Genomic DNA, 17523 nt, shown 5'->3' on the forward strand with positions numbered 1-17523 from the left:
CTGTTGGGTTGCTAAGAGAACAGCTGAGCCTACAAGGAACAGGTGTAGGTGCTGGATGCACTTTTGATTACAACCTCTAATGTAGATGTTAATCTATGAGTTTCAGTTGATATCAGTTAAAATCCAGATGAAATAAGTATTTCTTCCCACAACACCTAAACTGATTTTTTCCCCACTTGTTTGAGTGTGAGAACACATTTCATTCATGATTCACTTGGGTTATAAGAAAACAGAAAGACGAGGAATTGTTATTGTTTTACAGACAAATTCTTTTTAAGACTGGTAACCATTAAACCTGCTAATGAAAAAGGATTTACAAGAGGGTTTTATAAAACTAATTAGACTAACAGTGTACAATATTGCATGAGGTTTAAAATAAAATCAACAAAATTTGATGGAGTCCATCAATAAAACCTTACAATTAGCAGTTAAGAGAGCGAGTCCTGGAACATTTGACAGCATGGATTACAAGTCTCTCCATAGATCTTGTTTGAGAATAATTCGATTTTTTTGTGCACAGTCACACAACTGCTGAAAGCACAACAGATCTGTCAGTCTTCCACTGTTAAGTCTCATTCTATCCGTATAATTTTACAGCCATGAGTCATCGTGCAGTGCACTCAGCACCAGACCAGAAGATGAGCTAGTCTTCCAAGTGGTCTAGAGCAGCTCTGGGTAGAGAGGGTTACCATCTCATTTTCATGGATACTGTAGAAAAATACACTGAAGACCATTCACTTTTTTTCAACAAATCTGTAAAGCCATGTCAACTGAAAAACAACAACAAAAAATACTTCATAATCTGCATCTGTTAAAATTAGCCATGCAATGCAAATGAAGAAATTTTTGTATTCATGGAGGGAAAACACTGGGGGGTCAAACTAAATCTATATTACTGTATGCTGTGCAAGCACTTTTCAATGTATGGATCTTTCTGCTGGACTTTAGAGGCGGTGCAGGTTTGTAGAGTTACTGACACTTTGTTTCAATTTAAATATGTGACAGTTTCAAGCCAACTCATTGAGGTATTTCTTGAAACAACTCTACAAAGACAACTTTTAAAGCCCCTTTAGCAACTTTATTTAAAAATGTCAGCCAATAGCAACAAATCTAGTGACTTTTTAGGCAGACATTAGCTTGGAGAGAGTTGCAAACACCACTCAGACAATATGGAGTCCTTCATGCTCACCGTGGCTGTGGCTCAGCTGCATTCAGTCAGTAAGACAGAGCAGCACATTCAATATACTGCAGCACAGTCAGACTGGAAGAGGTAACTCTCTAACTGCAAAGTGATTGTGGCATTTTCTACTTTTCTTACCAAGAGGCTACATTTGCACCGTGGAAAAAATAGGCTTGTTTTCCATATAAGTCAATCAAGAAAAAAAAGCATTTTAAAATGCACCTTAAATTACACATCAGTGCCTCTTGCTGGGTAACGTCTTCATCTTGGGTTTATTCCACATGGAAAACTTCTCTGGGTCTATGAATTCCTGACACAAATAAATCCTGAGACATCTTATGGAGATTTTTTAATAAGCATTTAACATGTCTGAACACCTACAGTAGTGATAAGTAGTGAGTGTTTTTAAGGGGGATCTTGTCATCTGATTTGGCATTTACCATTTTCCAATGAAATATGTACAAAATATTCCAGTGACAGCTGTAGTTTACTTTAGGGAGGTCCACCATCTCACTGGTGTAATCTCTCAATTTTCTCTTAGGTGTAAATGCTGAAATCTGTTGAGAAAAAGATCACGGTTAAATAGATTCACAGTAATTTAATGTGCTGTTGCGAGACTATTTGATAAAAAAAAGAGAAATATAATGTTAGTATGTGTATAATTCAGGGTTTACATGCTCTAATAATAATTCTGAAGTTGTGTTTGTTAAATACCTATAAAACATTTCAAGAAGCTTCAATATTTTGATCGATTTTGATTAAATGGATGAAACCAGAAGTACCATCAAAAAAGAAATACAGAAACCAATATAGCAATCAAGCAGCCAGTCTGAAGACACAACAGGCATCACAGAGATGGACGTAGCACTGCGTGGCCTCATTATGGTCTGCTGTTTAATCCTAAGGTGTGGAGGTGCCTCCCACTCTAATTTTTCACTGTGTATTTATTTCCAGTGGTTCTGCTTGGTGTAAAGCAGGAAGTAAAATCCCTCTACCCAGGCAAACACACATGCACACATAATCCTGTTGTCAGGATAATGAGCCATACAATAACACTTCTGGACTTTCTGTCTTGTGTAATCCACTTGTTCTTGGAAGAGGAGCTCAATAACAAGAAAGAAACAACTCAAACGGGAAAACAAATGTATAAAGGTGGTTCTTCATTGTAATGGTTCCCATGTTCTCTTGACGGGCTTTTCAGAACAAGATGTACAATATGTTGTGGATTAATGTCGAACTATACTGTAAATAGTTAAAAAGGGGTTATTATTATACCCTTGTTTGCATAATTAGTCATCTAAATTAGCCATGAAAAACTGTGTCTCTGTGGTTAAGCATGTTCATTAAGTTAATGACCTGTAAAATACATATGTAAGTCACATAAACCACCACTCACTTTTACATCCCTCGTCCTGACAAAAACGCACAGACATCCTGCCTGAAGGTATCATTTTATACAACAAATCAAATCAAATGACCAAATAGCAATTTTATATTGTTTTGCAAACAAGAATAAGGCTTTGCACCTCCCATTGTCCCTTAAACCCCTGGCATTAAGAGAAACAAAAGACAGACAGTTTGAACTATTAATAACTAGACAATAAGTCACCAGGACCTATTGCAAAAAGCACCAAGAACTGCACCATTTACAGTCACAACTATGTGAATATTAAAGCAAAAATTAGGTAGAATTTAAGCCCCTTTAGTATAAATGACCATAAAAATAAAGATGAAATTTAGAAAGATAAATGTATTGGACTTTTACCCCCGCTAGAGAAGAGTGTAATATCCCTCTTTTTACTCTCATGCGCTGAAAAAGGGACTGTAATTAAGGAGACCCATAAAACTATGCAACATCTTTAAAGCCATTTAAAACTGTCCTTTCATGAAAAAATGTGTTCCATTCTTGAGCTTGTATCTCCAAACTGGAGAAAATGTCAATCTACTTAGGTTAAGTCAACTAAAAGAGTCCAAATGCACGAGTCTGTTAACATAACTCAAACGCACAATGGAAAAAGTCATTCATCTCAGGTCATCTTCAATTTATTCATTAGAATATTCAATTTAAGTGCATTCAATATAGAAACAAATAAAACAAAAAAGTGGTTTTGTCTTTCCATTACCTGAAATGCAAGGATTAACTACAGTATTTTAGCTGATCATCTATTATTCTTTGCCTTCATATTGGTTTCCATATTATGAGGTTGGAGGGAAAATCTTTATTTTCAATGAAACCGCCTCCTGCCATGAAGAAAGCCACCTTTCCCTCCTTTCAGGCTGCTTCCACCGCCGGCCACAGCTTCTTCTGATTTTCTCTGTCGATTTTGCAGAGGTCCTCAGGAAAGCACAGGCCTTTATCACTCAGGTAGTGAGAGTTTCTGGCTGCCACCCAGACCGCCACTCTGTGAACCCGGGATGAGAACTGGATAGTAATACTTCTGGGCCCATTTGCATTCTTTGCACCAAGGCAGTGGACTGTCAACCACTTCTGGTAGGTGCTTCTTATCCTCTGGTAAAATAGCCTGGGATATTTTGATCACTTCCATTCATACCTGCTGGTTCAATTTCAGTTCAATTCAATATGCTTTACTGGCATGAATGTGATAAAGACAGTATTGCAAAAAGATCCAGTAGCTTAATAATGTAATTAAAAAGAAAAAGAAAAAGGAACAATTCATAAAATCAAGAAAATAGCAGAAAATAATGAACACTCTTTTGTGTGTGTGTGTGTGTTTGTTCGAAGAGCAAGGAATTCTAAATGATCAATAATTGAAGTCTTTAAAGAGTTATAATAACAATATTATATATAGCAACATATATATAACCAAGTTACAACAGCAAAATGTAATCATTAATTATTTACAAATCAAATAATATATATTACTCAGGTTTCAATAGATAAATTACAGGCCTAAAAAACAGGTTGACTGATATATACATAAAAAAGAATAAATAATTAAAAATTAAGCAATTAAAAAAGTCAATACAGAATTGTGTTTCTCAGGATGTAATCATCTCACATTCGGGCGTTTCCCCAAGTAAATATGGGAGTTTCTCTATGTCTGTTATGTTTTCAAAGTCAGGGTGTATATTTATTATGCTGGGAAAATGTTTATTTGTCAGAGCCTGGTATTTGGGAGCAGAGTCTCTCCTCCTCTGGCAGCCAGCTCTGTCTATGCCAACTCTTCTCTACAGCAAGGCTGTGCTTTTCTTAAATTTTCTTTTTACTGTGGTCAGATGTGTAATGTGAAGTCTATTTTTTGGGTCAGATAACATTTTAATTTACTCTGTGTTTTAGGTGTTTCCTTCCAATATGTGATATAGTTTTCTTTCTGTAGGTTGATAATTTGGTTTGGTGTTGGGGTCCTGAGGCTATCCGGGACATGTTAGGTTGTCTGGACCGAGCCTCAGGACCAGCTGGCTGAGGGGACTCTTCTCTGGCTGTAGCTCTTGGCAGATTAGTGCTGTGTGATTGCATGTCTGAGAGTCACTAGTTTTTAGGTGATGTGTTTGCATTTTCAAGATGAGGGGGTATTGACTGTGTTCTGCTCTACAGGCATCGTTTGTTGTCTTTCGCTAAATTAATTAATTTTGGTCCTCAGATTTCACTGCCATATAGAATTATCTGTTCTAATACAAATCGGAATTTTTTAGCCAGATTTTAATTGGAATATCAAATTTAGTATTTCTTCTAATTGCATAGAAAGCTCTCCTTGCTTTGTCTCTCAGATTTTTCACAGCCAAGCTGAAGCTTCCTGTGGAGCTCATGTTGAGGCCAACATATGTGTAGTTTTTGTCTGTTGTGATTTAGTGGAGTCCAAATAGAAATTGTGTGTGTTTTCCTGACTTCTGAACTGAAAAATTACATTATTGTTTGTACAGAATTCTCTATCTTCTATGGTACGCCATTGAGCCAAAGGTTCGCGCAGAGTGCAGCACAGAGAGTACCTCTCCAAATCTGTGATTCCAAGATGGCAGTGCTCTTTTTCTCTTCCTGGTAAAGCTGTTCAAACTGAGTAACTTTTCCTTTCATGGAGTTGATTTCCTCACAGATGGACTGGACTCCACTATTTCAGTTTTGTTGTCTTGAATCCAACTTGTTGGACTGAGTGCTGATCAGCTGAACAAGTGTGGAAACAAAGTCGGGAGGTTGCTGGTTTCAGGTTTTCCCCTCTTGTTTGGAGGTGGTTTGCTTGGTGTAATCAGCAGATTGGCAAACTCTTCTTCATCCATCACACTGATTTTCAGTTCATCTCTTGCAGTATAATCAAGACAGTTGTACATTAGGACTTTACAGCTAACTTCAGTACTGCTGCTTGCCAGAGGTGACGTATTGTTAGCTAAACTTGCTGCGTTGCACATGGTCTTTGTCTTTTCACAACATTTTTACCTCTTGTCAAAGCCCGAACTCGACATTTTGGAGCAGGAGTCACATTTTTCCACCAATTAACAAAGTTTAAGTTTATAACCAATGTCTGTTAGAGGCAAGCTATCTGTAATTACGTTTTCACTAATAATGTTAAAATTGGCAGCAGAGCTTGGTTCAAACATGGATGTATAAAGAGAAGTGGATACAGGAACAGTGTCGGGCTTTGAAGCAAATTTGACACAACGTCCAAACTGTGCAATTATGTCATATCAGTCACACTGGCCCAAAAAGACTTTCTTCCATAAACTTACATTGTGAAAGAGACGTCTGTAATTTTTTTGAGTGTAACAATCCCTGCAAAATGACTCATTTCACTATCAGAATTTGATCCATTCGGTCCGATAACATTTGGAATGTCTAATAGAGCCACTGAGCATCTTTCATAGGAATGAACAGAGCCTCCAACGCTGTATCCAGTTCTGTTTTTACATCCATGGGTTCAAAGGCCCAATCCAAATGTCCACACTCACGGACTTTGCTACTGCTAAGTGTGCGAGGGCTTAGGGCTGTTCCACTGTCAAATCATCAAGTGCATGAGGGCTCTCTCGCAGACTTTTTGAGCTCTTTACGCACACTTTCTGTAAGTCCACATTTCTGCAGACGTGGCTGATGAAATTACCCACACTTCATAGTGCTGTGACATTAAATACGGGGTTACAAGGGGAAGCCCAAAAGCGTAAAAAAAAAGATTATATACCATTTCGAGACCTTGCAGTCTCTCATACTCGAGCACTTACATGGTGACGTCAATTAAGTCTGTGAGGGTTCAGGACTTAGGGGGTCATTGGGATTGATCCATAGAATTTGTTCACACCACCATCTTGCCCAAATATATCTAGCTGCAGCCGCAGCACAAAGGTTCAGTATCTACACAACACACCCACTTTACTACATGACACACCCACTTGGTTAGATTTAGGCATGACGAGGGAGAGGGTTAGGGTTAGAGTTAGGGTTAGAGTTAGGGGTCAAGGGGTGTGTGTCATGTAACATGCAGTCAGGGTCACAACATCAGAGGGGGTGTGTCATAGTAAAGTGGGTGTGTCGTGTAGGGTTAGGGTGAGTCTACAAGACTGCAGCTAGACCCTTCTCCATCTTGAATGCCTCACCGACTCGCATGTCCCGCCTCCCTGACTCGCACTTCCCGCCTACCCAACTCTCTTCCTGTCCTTCAGCAGCACAGCCACAGTTGTCATGACAACAGAGTGGCTAATCTCCAGTGGACACAGAGAGAGAGAGAGAGAGAGAAAGTGCAACTGCTTGCAGAGAAACGTGCTTCTGAGGAAGAGCAAGACTGCATGAGTGTGTGATAAAGAAATGCATTGCATGCTTGCATGTCCCAGAGTGAGTGTGTGTGTGAGTAAGAGAAATAAATTAAGCATATGTGTGTGTGTGAGTGTGTGTGAGATAGAGAGATGACGGGTGAGTGGGCACATGTGTGTGATATAGCCTGTGTATGCATTTACATTAGACATCAATTTGATGACATTATTGGCTACATTTTTAATTAGACATATTAATATTAAAGCAGAGTACAGAAATGCCATTTAAAATGTGTATGTTTGCATGATGGAAACATGTCTTCCTCTCTTTCACTCACATTCTCTCCATCCCTCCACTAATTCCTTAATCCATTCATCCCTCCTCTGTTTTTTCTTGTGGGCATTGCTTCCCTCCTCCAACCTCTGAATCCATCCCTCTCCTTCATTTTCCCTTCTCCTGACCTTCACCATTTTTTTAAAAAATTCCTCATTCATTTCACCATCATTCTTCCATCTCTTTCAAACTCCTAAATTAAATCCATCCTGCCTCTTTTTCATAGCTTCCCCTTTGCAATTAATCCATCTTTCCTTTCCTGATTCCTACACTGAATCATCTTTTCTTCTCTCGCCCTCTTTTTGTGAGTCTGTCTCTTAAAAATGTGTCCTTTTTCCTCTTCTGTCTCCGACACGCCCTTTTCATCCCTCCTACAATTTCTAAATCTTACAGTCATCCTCATCTCTTGCATTCTTCTGTCAGTCTTTTCATCCTGAATCATCGTTTCTATCTCCCCCCCCCTTCTCTCTCTCTCTCTCTCTCTCACACACACACACACACATACATACACACTTATTTCATTCCTCCTCTAAATCCGACCCTCTTTCTCTATGTGCCTCACAGCTTTCCAGCTCCCTTGGTTCCTACTCCCTCCTCCCATTCACACACATACACAACGTCCATCCCAGTTTCTCACACTCCTAAATCCTTGCCCCTATATCTCCCTGCTTGCCTGGCAGGGATCACACACACACACAAACACACACACACACACACACACACACACACACACACACACACACACACACACACACACACACACACACACACACACACACACATACATACACACACACACACACACATACATTTAGGCTTCACATATGTTACGGCTGATTAGGCTGGCAGAGCCACAGGGCACTCAGCCTATAGTGGAGGAGAATGGAGGGATGGATGGAAAGAGAGAGGGAGAAAGAGAGTGGTGGGAGGTGCAGCCGGGTAGACGTTGTTGGGTGATATTGAGAGAGGAGATGGATGCGAGAAAGGATGATTGATGGAGAGACCAATGTCAGAAAGTGGAAATCTCATTTTCCCTCCCTCCTCTACGATGAGGAAACTAGCTGTTTTCATTGGAAAACAATCACCCTGCGCAGTGAGCTACTGCACGACCCCTGTTACTTTCTCTGCGCGTTGAAGCCGCTCTCCGGTAGAGGGCGGAGTGACTGAGTGAGAGAAAGAGAGAGAGAGAGAGAGAGAGAGAGAGAGAGAGAGAGAGAGAGAGAGAGAGAGAGGTGAGAGAGAGAGAGAGTGAGTGTGAGTCAGGAAGAGTGGGAAAGCTGAGCTGCAGAGGGCTGGAGCTGCGGAAAGGAGAGGAGTGGACACGGGCTGCAGCGGACCCCGGGTACCTGCAGCCTGAGTGCGGGCGGGATGAGAGGCGGGAGTCGAGGGTGCTCCGGTTGACTGAACGAGGAAGGTTGATATTTGCACGAGTCGTGGTCTGAGAGAATAGTCACACACACACACGCACACTTACTCACTCACACATCTTAAGAACAGCGGGAGATGCATTACGTCATAGCCTCCCGTCGCCCTAGATGACCGCGCGCGCAGGACGGGATGATGCAGGGCTGCAGGACTAGACCGGGAACGGATTCCGCTGCTGCTGCTGCCGCTGCCACTGCTGCTCTCGAGCGCCCGGTGGCGGTGTCTCGACCTGACGAGGGAGAAGGGGAGCCGCCGTCGCGTGGCCGCCGGCTCTGATGGCTCCTCGCGCCCCGGGCGGGAAAGAGACACAGCAGTCGCCGCGGCGCGAGAGGGAAGGGGACAGCAGGTATCTGGGAAGTGACGTGGTATCCGCGCCCCGCGAGCAAGCACCACGGTGCGGTTGTCGTGCTTTTCACAGGAGGGCAGGAGCGGGAAGGGGAACATGGCCGCGCAGTCGGACGGCGGTAAAGCCGGGGTCGGGTGCGGCGGCGGCGGCAGCGGGTTCGCCCAGCTGTATGATGTTGACGCTGAGGAGCCGCTGGACTCCGCCGCGATCCACATCTGTCAGTGCTGCCGCTCCTCCGCTTGCTACTGGGGCTGCCGCTCAGCCTGCCTCGGCTCTCTGCTCGGCGGGGGCCAGCCTGCCGGAGGGGTCGGCATCCGGGAGACTCACTGCCCACCCCGGGAGCAGCTGTGGCTGGACTGCCTCTGGATCATCCTCGCCCTCCTTGTCTTCTTCTGGGACGTTGGTACGGACTTGTGCCTGGCGGTGGACTACTACCGAAGGCAGGACTACCTCTGGTTCGGCCTCACACTCTTCTTCGTGCTGGTGCCGTCGGTGCTGGTCCAAATTCTGAGTTTCCGCTGGTTCGTTCAGGACTACACCGGCGGGGGGCTCGGGGAGGTGGAGGGGCTGACTAAGCGGGGCGCGGTGGCTCTGGGGTGCCTGTATCCCGGCAGGGACCGCCTGCAGCTGGCCACCATCTGGCTGTGGCAGGCCACCATACACATCCTCCAGCTGGGACAAGTGTGGAGGTAAAGGGGGCACATACAACACACACCTGATCTCAACCTATCACCACACTCCCTCCCTTCCTCTCACTTTCTCTCTGTGACACACACTTTCTCATACACACACTTAATGCTCCTAATAGGTCGATTGGGGTGTCTACTCGATGAAGCTTAAAGAAAGGAAAGCTTGCTTCACACTGACAGGCTCTAGAGGAGGAGCAAGAAGAGGACAAGGAAAGGCTCTGAGTGACCTAGCTAGCACTTCAGCTACTATCTGGGGATGACAGACAGAAATTAAGAGAGACAGTGGTCCTACTATTTCACTAGATCACAGAGTTTGTTTCAGAGTTTCTTTCCTTTTTTGGGTCACCTTCTGAATAGTTAATTCAGCAACTCACATTCTATGTGCAGCCAAAAAGAACAGCATTTATTGCTGAGAGGCGTACAAGTCACTGACACTATCCACTACAACTGTAGCAATGGTAGAGTTACTATAGTAAGCCTTATTAACCCCATAGAGACTAGAGATAAAGTGACACACGATTTGTTTTTAGGGAAACGCTGTCCATGGTGCTGAAATCATCTCCAGCACCATGGACAGCAACAGTCAGGGTTCTTCACTCCAGTTAAAGAACAAGGAGTCATGGCTGTGTGTGTGTGTGTGTGTGTGTGTGTGTGTGTGTGTGTGTGTGTGTGTGTGTGTGTGTGTCTGCGTGTGTGTGTGTGTTTGCGTTTGTGCGTGTGTGTTTGTGTGCACTCATGCATGTCAGCGTGTGTGACCAGTGGAAAAACGGTGTCACGGCTCTTCCCATGAGTGTCAGCATGCATGGAGAGTACAAAGAGGAAAAAGCATCTGCGCTTCTGGCAACACGTCTCTCTCTCTCTTTCACTTTCACTTTCACTTTCTCACACACACACACACACACACACACACGTATATATATACACACAGTTGGACATGGGTAGGTGCTAATTGAAGTGCTAAAAGCACTGGCGGGAAAAAACAAACACACACATGCACCCTTTTGCTCTTAAACACACACACATGTTTTTCTGTCGCTGGTTTCTTAGGCTGTAGGCTCTCCTGGGGTCCTTGCTTCATATTTGTGTTTGTGTGTGTGTGTGTGTGTGTGTGTGTTTGCGCGTGCACTTGTGTGACAGCACAAGTAGTAGTAGCAGGAGTGTGCAAGCCTCCTAGCCCTCTATACAAGGACAGTGTTCACTCTCTCGTTCCCTCCCCACCCCTCTCTCCAAGAAGACTCCTTAATGGTGTCCACTTGCCTCTGGGTGGGCAGCAGGGAGAGTAGAGTGGTGCGTGTGTGTGTGTGTGTGTGTGTGTTTACATCCTGCTGTGTGCGAGGGAGGGATGTGCTACTCAGCTCCTCTGCTTCAGTCTTTCTGTGGTTGTAGGGTTAAATCAACCCCCACACTCACACACATCCCTCCTCTGCTTCTGTGCACCCCACCCAGTAATCACCCCCTCAGCCTGCAGAATGGACTCTCCTACCTGGAGGAAGTGGAGGAACAGGAGGAGGTGGAAGAAGAAGGGGAGGGAGGGAGGGGGTTGTTTGTGGCTGAGGAAATGGTACAGCCTGATTGAGACAGATCGCTTAGAGATGGAGAGGCTGTGGAGAGAGAAGGGGTGGTGGTGGTGGTGGTGGGGAGGGGGAGGTTGCACATGCACAATGGGTGTAAAGGGGGGGGAGGGGAGAGGAAAGAGATGGAGAGGAGAGAGGGAAAGGGAGGAGTGAGAGTGGGGTGGAGGGGTGCAAGATTTACTGTATTCGGTACATATGGTCTGCAGTTATGGAAACCACGGACGTTAAGTAGCTGTCATGGTCACCTGCCACGCTGCACAGTAAAGCCTCAATCCTCAACCTGAATGTAAATGATCACACTTCCTGTTGACAGATTTTTAAAAAGACAAACAAATGATGCTGGTTCTTTATCCTTCATTGATCTTGAGTCAAGGGCAAACAGCATTTTGGTGTTTGTATCTTATTTTAAAGCTGCAAAATCAATTAATTCAGTTTTAAATGGTTTGTTAAGAGGTATTTAAATACATGTACGTGATAACGGAGGGCATGCGTGTGTAGGCGTTTTCCTATGGATGGTGCATTATTTATGTTATGTGAATTAAGCTCGTATGTTTCGAACCAGATGGCTGTAATAGCAAGACATATAGAGCCATGCATAATGTAGTAGCACACACACACGCAGTGACACTCCTGCACGTACAGTAGTAATGTACACGCAGGGAAGCAGGAGGATATCATTAGAGTACATTTGCACATATGTGCATTTACACATACATGCATCCACACACACATATACACACACACACACACACATATACACACACACACACTCTTTGTAAGTGCCCTGAGGCATTTTTAATTGAAATCACTGCCTACATCCCACCCACATGTACTGTTGTCTCCCACATCTAGAAATCCAGTCAGTATATACGAAACAAAACCATTTTATGGCTGTTTGTTCATGAGGAGCTTTAATGAATGATCAGACCATAATAAAGCCTCAAAATATTTATAGCACAGGTTCAGTGGGGCTAATTCCTTTTACAATTGTATTTGTTTTATTTGTCAAATTACTATATAATGTGGTATCATGTAGTTTTTGTATTGATGGGTTGCATTCACAAGACCATCAGATGATTGTTGAACGTCTATAAATGTCTAAATCACAAATCATATTTTGATAGCAATTTTTAACAGAATTTCTTGATGACTTTATCATCTTTATCAGCATCTTCATCTCTTGAATTACATATATGTGGAATTTCCAAGTAGAACATTTGTTTTGCCACTATTCCCAGTAACATACAGATCAATAACATGATGGAATTCTACACAAGTCGAATGTTCAAAATTTGGATTTTCTTATTTACCGCTTGTTTCAATAAGCAGCTTTTTTCATCTTGATACTTGTCACTGTACCCATTAGATGCATTAGAGTTGCAACTAATGATTGTTTCATTGTTGTTTAATCTGACAATTATTTTCCTGTTTATTCCATCAGTCGTTTTGTCTAAAAATGTCAGAAAATAGTGAAAATGGCCACTATAAGTTTTAGGGCTGCAACTAACGATTATTTTCATTATTGTTTAGATCTTTTGTTATTTTCTGGATTAATCAATTAGTTGTTTGGTCTATAAAATGTCAGAAAATGGTGAAAAATGTTTATCACCGTTTCACAAAGCCCAAGATACAACCTCAAATCTCTTGTTTTGTCCCGACCAACAATCCACATCAAAGATGTTCAGCCCACTATCATAGAGAACTAAAGAATCCAGAAAATATACACATTTAAGAAGCTGAAACCAAAGAATTTCAAATTTAAAGCGATTAATCAATTATCAAGATAGATGCCGATTAATTTTCGGTCGATTGACGAATCAACTAATCTTTGCAGCTATAAAAATTTTGCAGAATCAAGGTGACATTTTCAAAGAAATTGTGTTTTTATCAGACCAACAAACCCATTAAGGTTATTATCATACACCATGAGGAATAGCATCAGCTCATCACACCTCAGCAAATACTTTTTTGCTTATAAAAATGACATTTTTTCAATTATCAGAATAGTTGCCAGTAAATTTCCTGTCGATTGAGTGACCGAGAAATCATTGTAGTGCTTGCTTTGTTTTAACTGTTTGCATTAATGCTCATTGCTGCTCATCAGGTGAAGTTCATCAAGTCAGATTGTCAGACCAGCAGGTGTAGCTCATTATCAGAGCTCCATGAATATGACGTTCACACTCATGGAGTTTAAAACGGAAGTTTCAAGCAGGCAAAACACATAATTAGTGAGAAAGAAAACAAATGACATTGAAAAGTATAGACTGGAAGGATTTATGTTATTGTTATTAATTAGCGCTCTTACCTCTGATCCCCTACAGGTATATCAGGACGCTGTATCTGGGCGTCATGTCACGCCGGCAGAAGGAGCACCAGCGACGCTGGTACTGGGCCATGATGTTTGAATACGCAGACGTCAACATGCTGCGGCTGCTGGAGACTTTCCTGGAGTCTGCACCTCAGCTGGTCCTGCAGCTCTGCATCATGATCCAGGAGAACCGAGCCGAGACGCTGCAGTGTAGGTGGAGCGCCAATTACACTGGCTTCAGTTCCCAAGATCACTGCACAGGGTGTCTGAAAAGCCGGGGAAACCAGTTCCTCATGAACACTACCAACTTCCTGACACACTGACAAACACACCATGATTTCATGTAGAGCACAAAGCACATACAAATCAACAGCTGCATAAACAGTAATTAGCAATTTGCACACATCATGCTCAGTAATTTGTGACTGCAGATGGTGCTGCTTTTGGATTTTCACACAATGGTTTTTTTGTTCACGTTGTCCCAGAGAGCACTATCATAAGTGTCCGGGGGATGTGCTAGCCAAAGTCCATCAGCCTCCTCTTCCTTATTCATCCAGGAAATGTATCATCTAGGAGGCCACCCACTGGTGTTATTCATTCCTATCACGCTGGAGTTTTGTGACACCTTCTACTTTAATGCAAATATGTGACTAGCACAGGGGGTGGATCCACACAGCAGCAGGAACATTAAAAATAACTTTGTAGTTGAGACTCATACTTTTAATTGTCTTTACCAAATGTTTCTTTCCTGTCACACACTACCTCTTACCTAAGGATGTGCTCACATTATTACACAGATCGCCCCCACTGACTCAACATAATTTTGTGCCAACTCAACTTTTGTTTCTGAAACCTTAAAACTCTGATTCAACTTTATTCTGATTGAGTCACTCAAACAAAAAAAAGCATCCATATCAACCACCTCTCTTCTCTTTTTCTCCTCTTGTAACCCTGCTCTGTCTCTCCCTGTAGGCATCTCCTCCCTCGCCTCCCTCCTGTCACTCGCCTGGGTTCTGGCCTCCTACCACAAACTGCTGCGGGACTCGCGTGATGACCAGCGCAGCATGAGTTATCGCGGGGCGCTGCTACACCTCTTTTGGCGCCTCTTCACCATCTCATCCCGCGTCCTCTCACTCGCCCTCTTCGCCTCGCTCTTTCACATCTACTTCGGCATCTTCGTGGTGGTCCACTGGTGCGCCATGGCCTTCTGGGTGGTGCACGGTGGCACCGACTTCTGTATGTCCAAGTGGGAAGAGGTGCTCTTCAATATGGTGGTCGGCATTGTCTACATCTTCTGCTGGTTTAACGTGAAGGAGGGCCGGACGCGCTACAGAATGGTAGCGTACTACATCGTGGTGTTGGCAGAGAACACCATCCTCACTGGACTGTGGTGAGTTAATCCAAGTGGCATTTTCTTACATCTTGAACCTAGATGCAACAAATGCAATATCATGAAGGAAATCTTGACACGTAAAAGATGTCAAATTTATTTGTTGCATGCAATGTACTAAGATAAGGAAGAAAAAACCTCAGTACCTTAGGAATAAAAACAGAAGAAATCCCAAGAGAGGCAATTCAAACAAGGTTCCCCCCTCCTTCGGCGACTTGGTATGCAGCAGAAGCTGTAGATGGGAAAAAGGCATTTACAAAAACAATAACAGAAATACAATCTAACAGTAGAGTTACAGTAAGTTTGATTTAGATATAAGAAGACCAACAAAATGAGCTGTATAAAATAGATCTCAAGAGATGAGTGCCAGGAAGTAAGTCCATGAAAATGTCTAGTAGGGGTTCCTCATATCAAGTCCAAGGAAGGCCAGGAAGGGAATGGGATTTCATGTGGATGGGACAGCTCTAAAAATTTGTGTGGGGAGCATTAACAGAGCAGCAGTAAAACACTCTGATGGCTTTGGTGTTTTACTGTGATTTGTTTAAAACTTTAAAACTGGATTATCAAATGTGTGTAGGTGTGAAGGGCAATCTTTTGTTACACTTTTAAAGCAGGAAGAAGAAACGTAAGAAGTTAGAAGGTAAGTATGAGGAGCAAAGTGATTTACTATTATATTCATAAAACTGCAGGTACGCCTACAGGGACCCAGTTCTGACCGACTCCTACGCTGTCCCAGCACTGTGCAGCGTCTACCTGACGTTCGCCGGTGGGGTCCTGGTCATGCTGCTGTACTATGGCTTTCTGCACCCTGCCATTGCCCACCTCCAGCCAAGCCCCGCCTCGTCTTGTTGCGCCCAGCTGCTATGGGGTCTACCCCTGCCCCCGTCGGCCCCGCCTACAGCCCCGCCCACCCCAGCCCACATGACCAAGTCACTGACAGAGGAGGATGTGGCCGAGACGTGTCTTCCTGTCTTCCAAGTGAGGTCAGTACCTCCCACCGCCAAGCCTGAGGGCCCGCTTATAAAGATCGACATGCCCAGGAAGCGTTATCCGGCGTGGGACGCTCACTACGTAGACAGGCGCCTGCGGAGGACTATAAACATCCTGCAGTACATAACGCCGGCCGCTGTGGGCATCCGCTACCGAGATGGACCCCTGCTGTATGAACTGCTGCAGTATGAGTCCTCACTCTGACACACACACTTGTCAGCTTACACACACATCAGTACGCAAAAGCACATACACACTATAGAAAGACATGTCTGCATACATGTATACTCAGATTCAGAGAAGATTGAGAAACACATTCACACACACAGTGGCGCACTTGATAAAAGCACACAGACACAAAAGCAATCTGTCACACTTTTATGCACCCACACACACACACACACACTTACACACACACATACCTTGTGGGTACCTACGACCTGCAAGTCCCATGGCCATGACTCAACAAGCTGCTTCAGCGCGAGTCCATCTCTTTCTCTCTTTATCCCTCTGTGTCTCTATTTCCGACTCCTTTGATCGCCCCTCATCTGTTATCATTTATTTAGTTTCACGCGTCCGAGCTCCGCTGTGAAGAAAAAACTAAAAAATCAAAAAACAAGCGCAGTTTCACACCGGAGTCTTTGACCACCGCATGCCGTTTACGTTGCGCACACTTTCACGGGTTTCAGAAGAATAAAAAGACGTGACACAAAGAAAGAACAAACGTCACTTTTAATAAAAGGAGTTTCTGAACACATTGTCGTTAGTCTAGTCAAAAGGTAGTGTATATATTTTCTATGTACAGAAGGGATGTTTTTTATGTACCGTTACGTTGTTGTCAACTGGGGATAGAGCAGTTGGACATGTAGGTTTTGAGGGGTGGTTGTTGAGGTTACCAGGGAGAGTAGACGAGCATGATGGGAAAAATGGAGACGTAGAAGGTTTTGGCATCTAATGCGCACTGAAACAAATTTCACTCAACGTTTGAGCTACAGTCTATTAACGGAATAGTTTGATATTTTGGGAAATATGCTAATTCCACATTCTTGCTGAGAGTTAGGTGAGAAGATTAGCTTAGCTTAGCATAAAGAATGAAAGCAGGGGGAAACAGCTAGCCTGGCTCTTTCCAAAGTAAAAAAAAAAAACCCTACCAGAACTTCTTAAGCTCATTAAGTTGTAACTGGTTTGTTCAATCTGTATACAAACAGAAACGTAAAAACGAGTAGTTGTGGTTTTATGGAGTTATGTGCTTTAAATAGTTCACAGTGACTTCCTGGAGTCTTGTCTGACCAAGAAATAGTTACAATAAATAAGTAGGTAGATTTTTAAAGTACAGAGCCAGGCCAGAGGTTTCCCTCTAATTTCAGTATTTCTACTAAGCTATGCTAATCGTCTCCTGGTTCTTGCATCATACTTAACGGAGAGATAAAAGAGTATCTATCTTCTCATCTAACTCTCATCAAGAAAGCAAATAAGCATATTTCTAAAAATGCCAAACTGTTCCTTTAGCAAAACTTTAGCATACACTATGTTAAACAACAGTTAGCAACATTAGCTCTAAAGTGAGAATATGAGAAGTAGTACATGCTCAAAGCA

At 43.1% G+C, this 17523-nt stretch overlaps 1 protein-coding gene across 1 annotated transcript; it reads left to right on the plus strand.

The window, feature by feature from the left end:
- Window positions 1–8465: 8465 nt before the first annotated feature.
- LOC121892309 (XK-related protein 6) lies at window positions 8466–16135 on the plus strand. Its single transcript, XM_042405288.1, has 4 exons — window positions 8466–9665; window positions 13561–13757; window positions 14520–14937; window positions 15627–16135. The coding sequence occupies exons 1-4, from the start codon at window positions 9073–9075 to the stop codon at window positions 16129–16131; spliced, it is 1713 nt and encodes a 570-aa protein (XP_042261222.1). The 5' UTR covers window positions 8466–9072; the 3' UTR covers window positions 16132–16135.
- Window positions 16136–17523: the final 1388 nt, after the last annotated feature.

The sequence above is a fragment of the Thunnus maccoyii genome, chromosome 24, assembly GCF_910596095.1.
Source record: "Thunnus maccoyii chromosome 24, fThuMac1.1, whole genome shotgun sequence".
NCBI lineage: Eukaryota > Metazoa > Chordata > Actinopteri > Scombriformes > Scombridae > Thunnus > Thunnus maccoyii.

Coding starts and splice junctions, on each gene's coding strand:
- LOC121892309 (XM_042405288.1), top strand. CDS start 9,073: ATGGCCGCGCAGTCGGACGGCGGTAAAGCCGGGGTCGGGTGCGGCGGC. Junction 9,666..13,560: donor CAGCTGGGACAAGTGTGGAG/GTAAAGGGGGCA, acceptor GATCCCCTACAG/GTATATCAGGACGCTGTATC. Junction 13,758..14,519: donor CCGAGCCGAGACGCTGCAGT/GTAGGTGGAGCG, acceptor CTCTCCCTGTAG/GCATCTCCTCCCTCGCCTCC.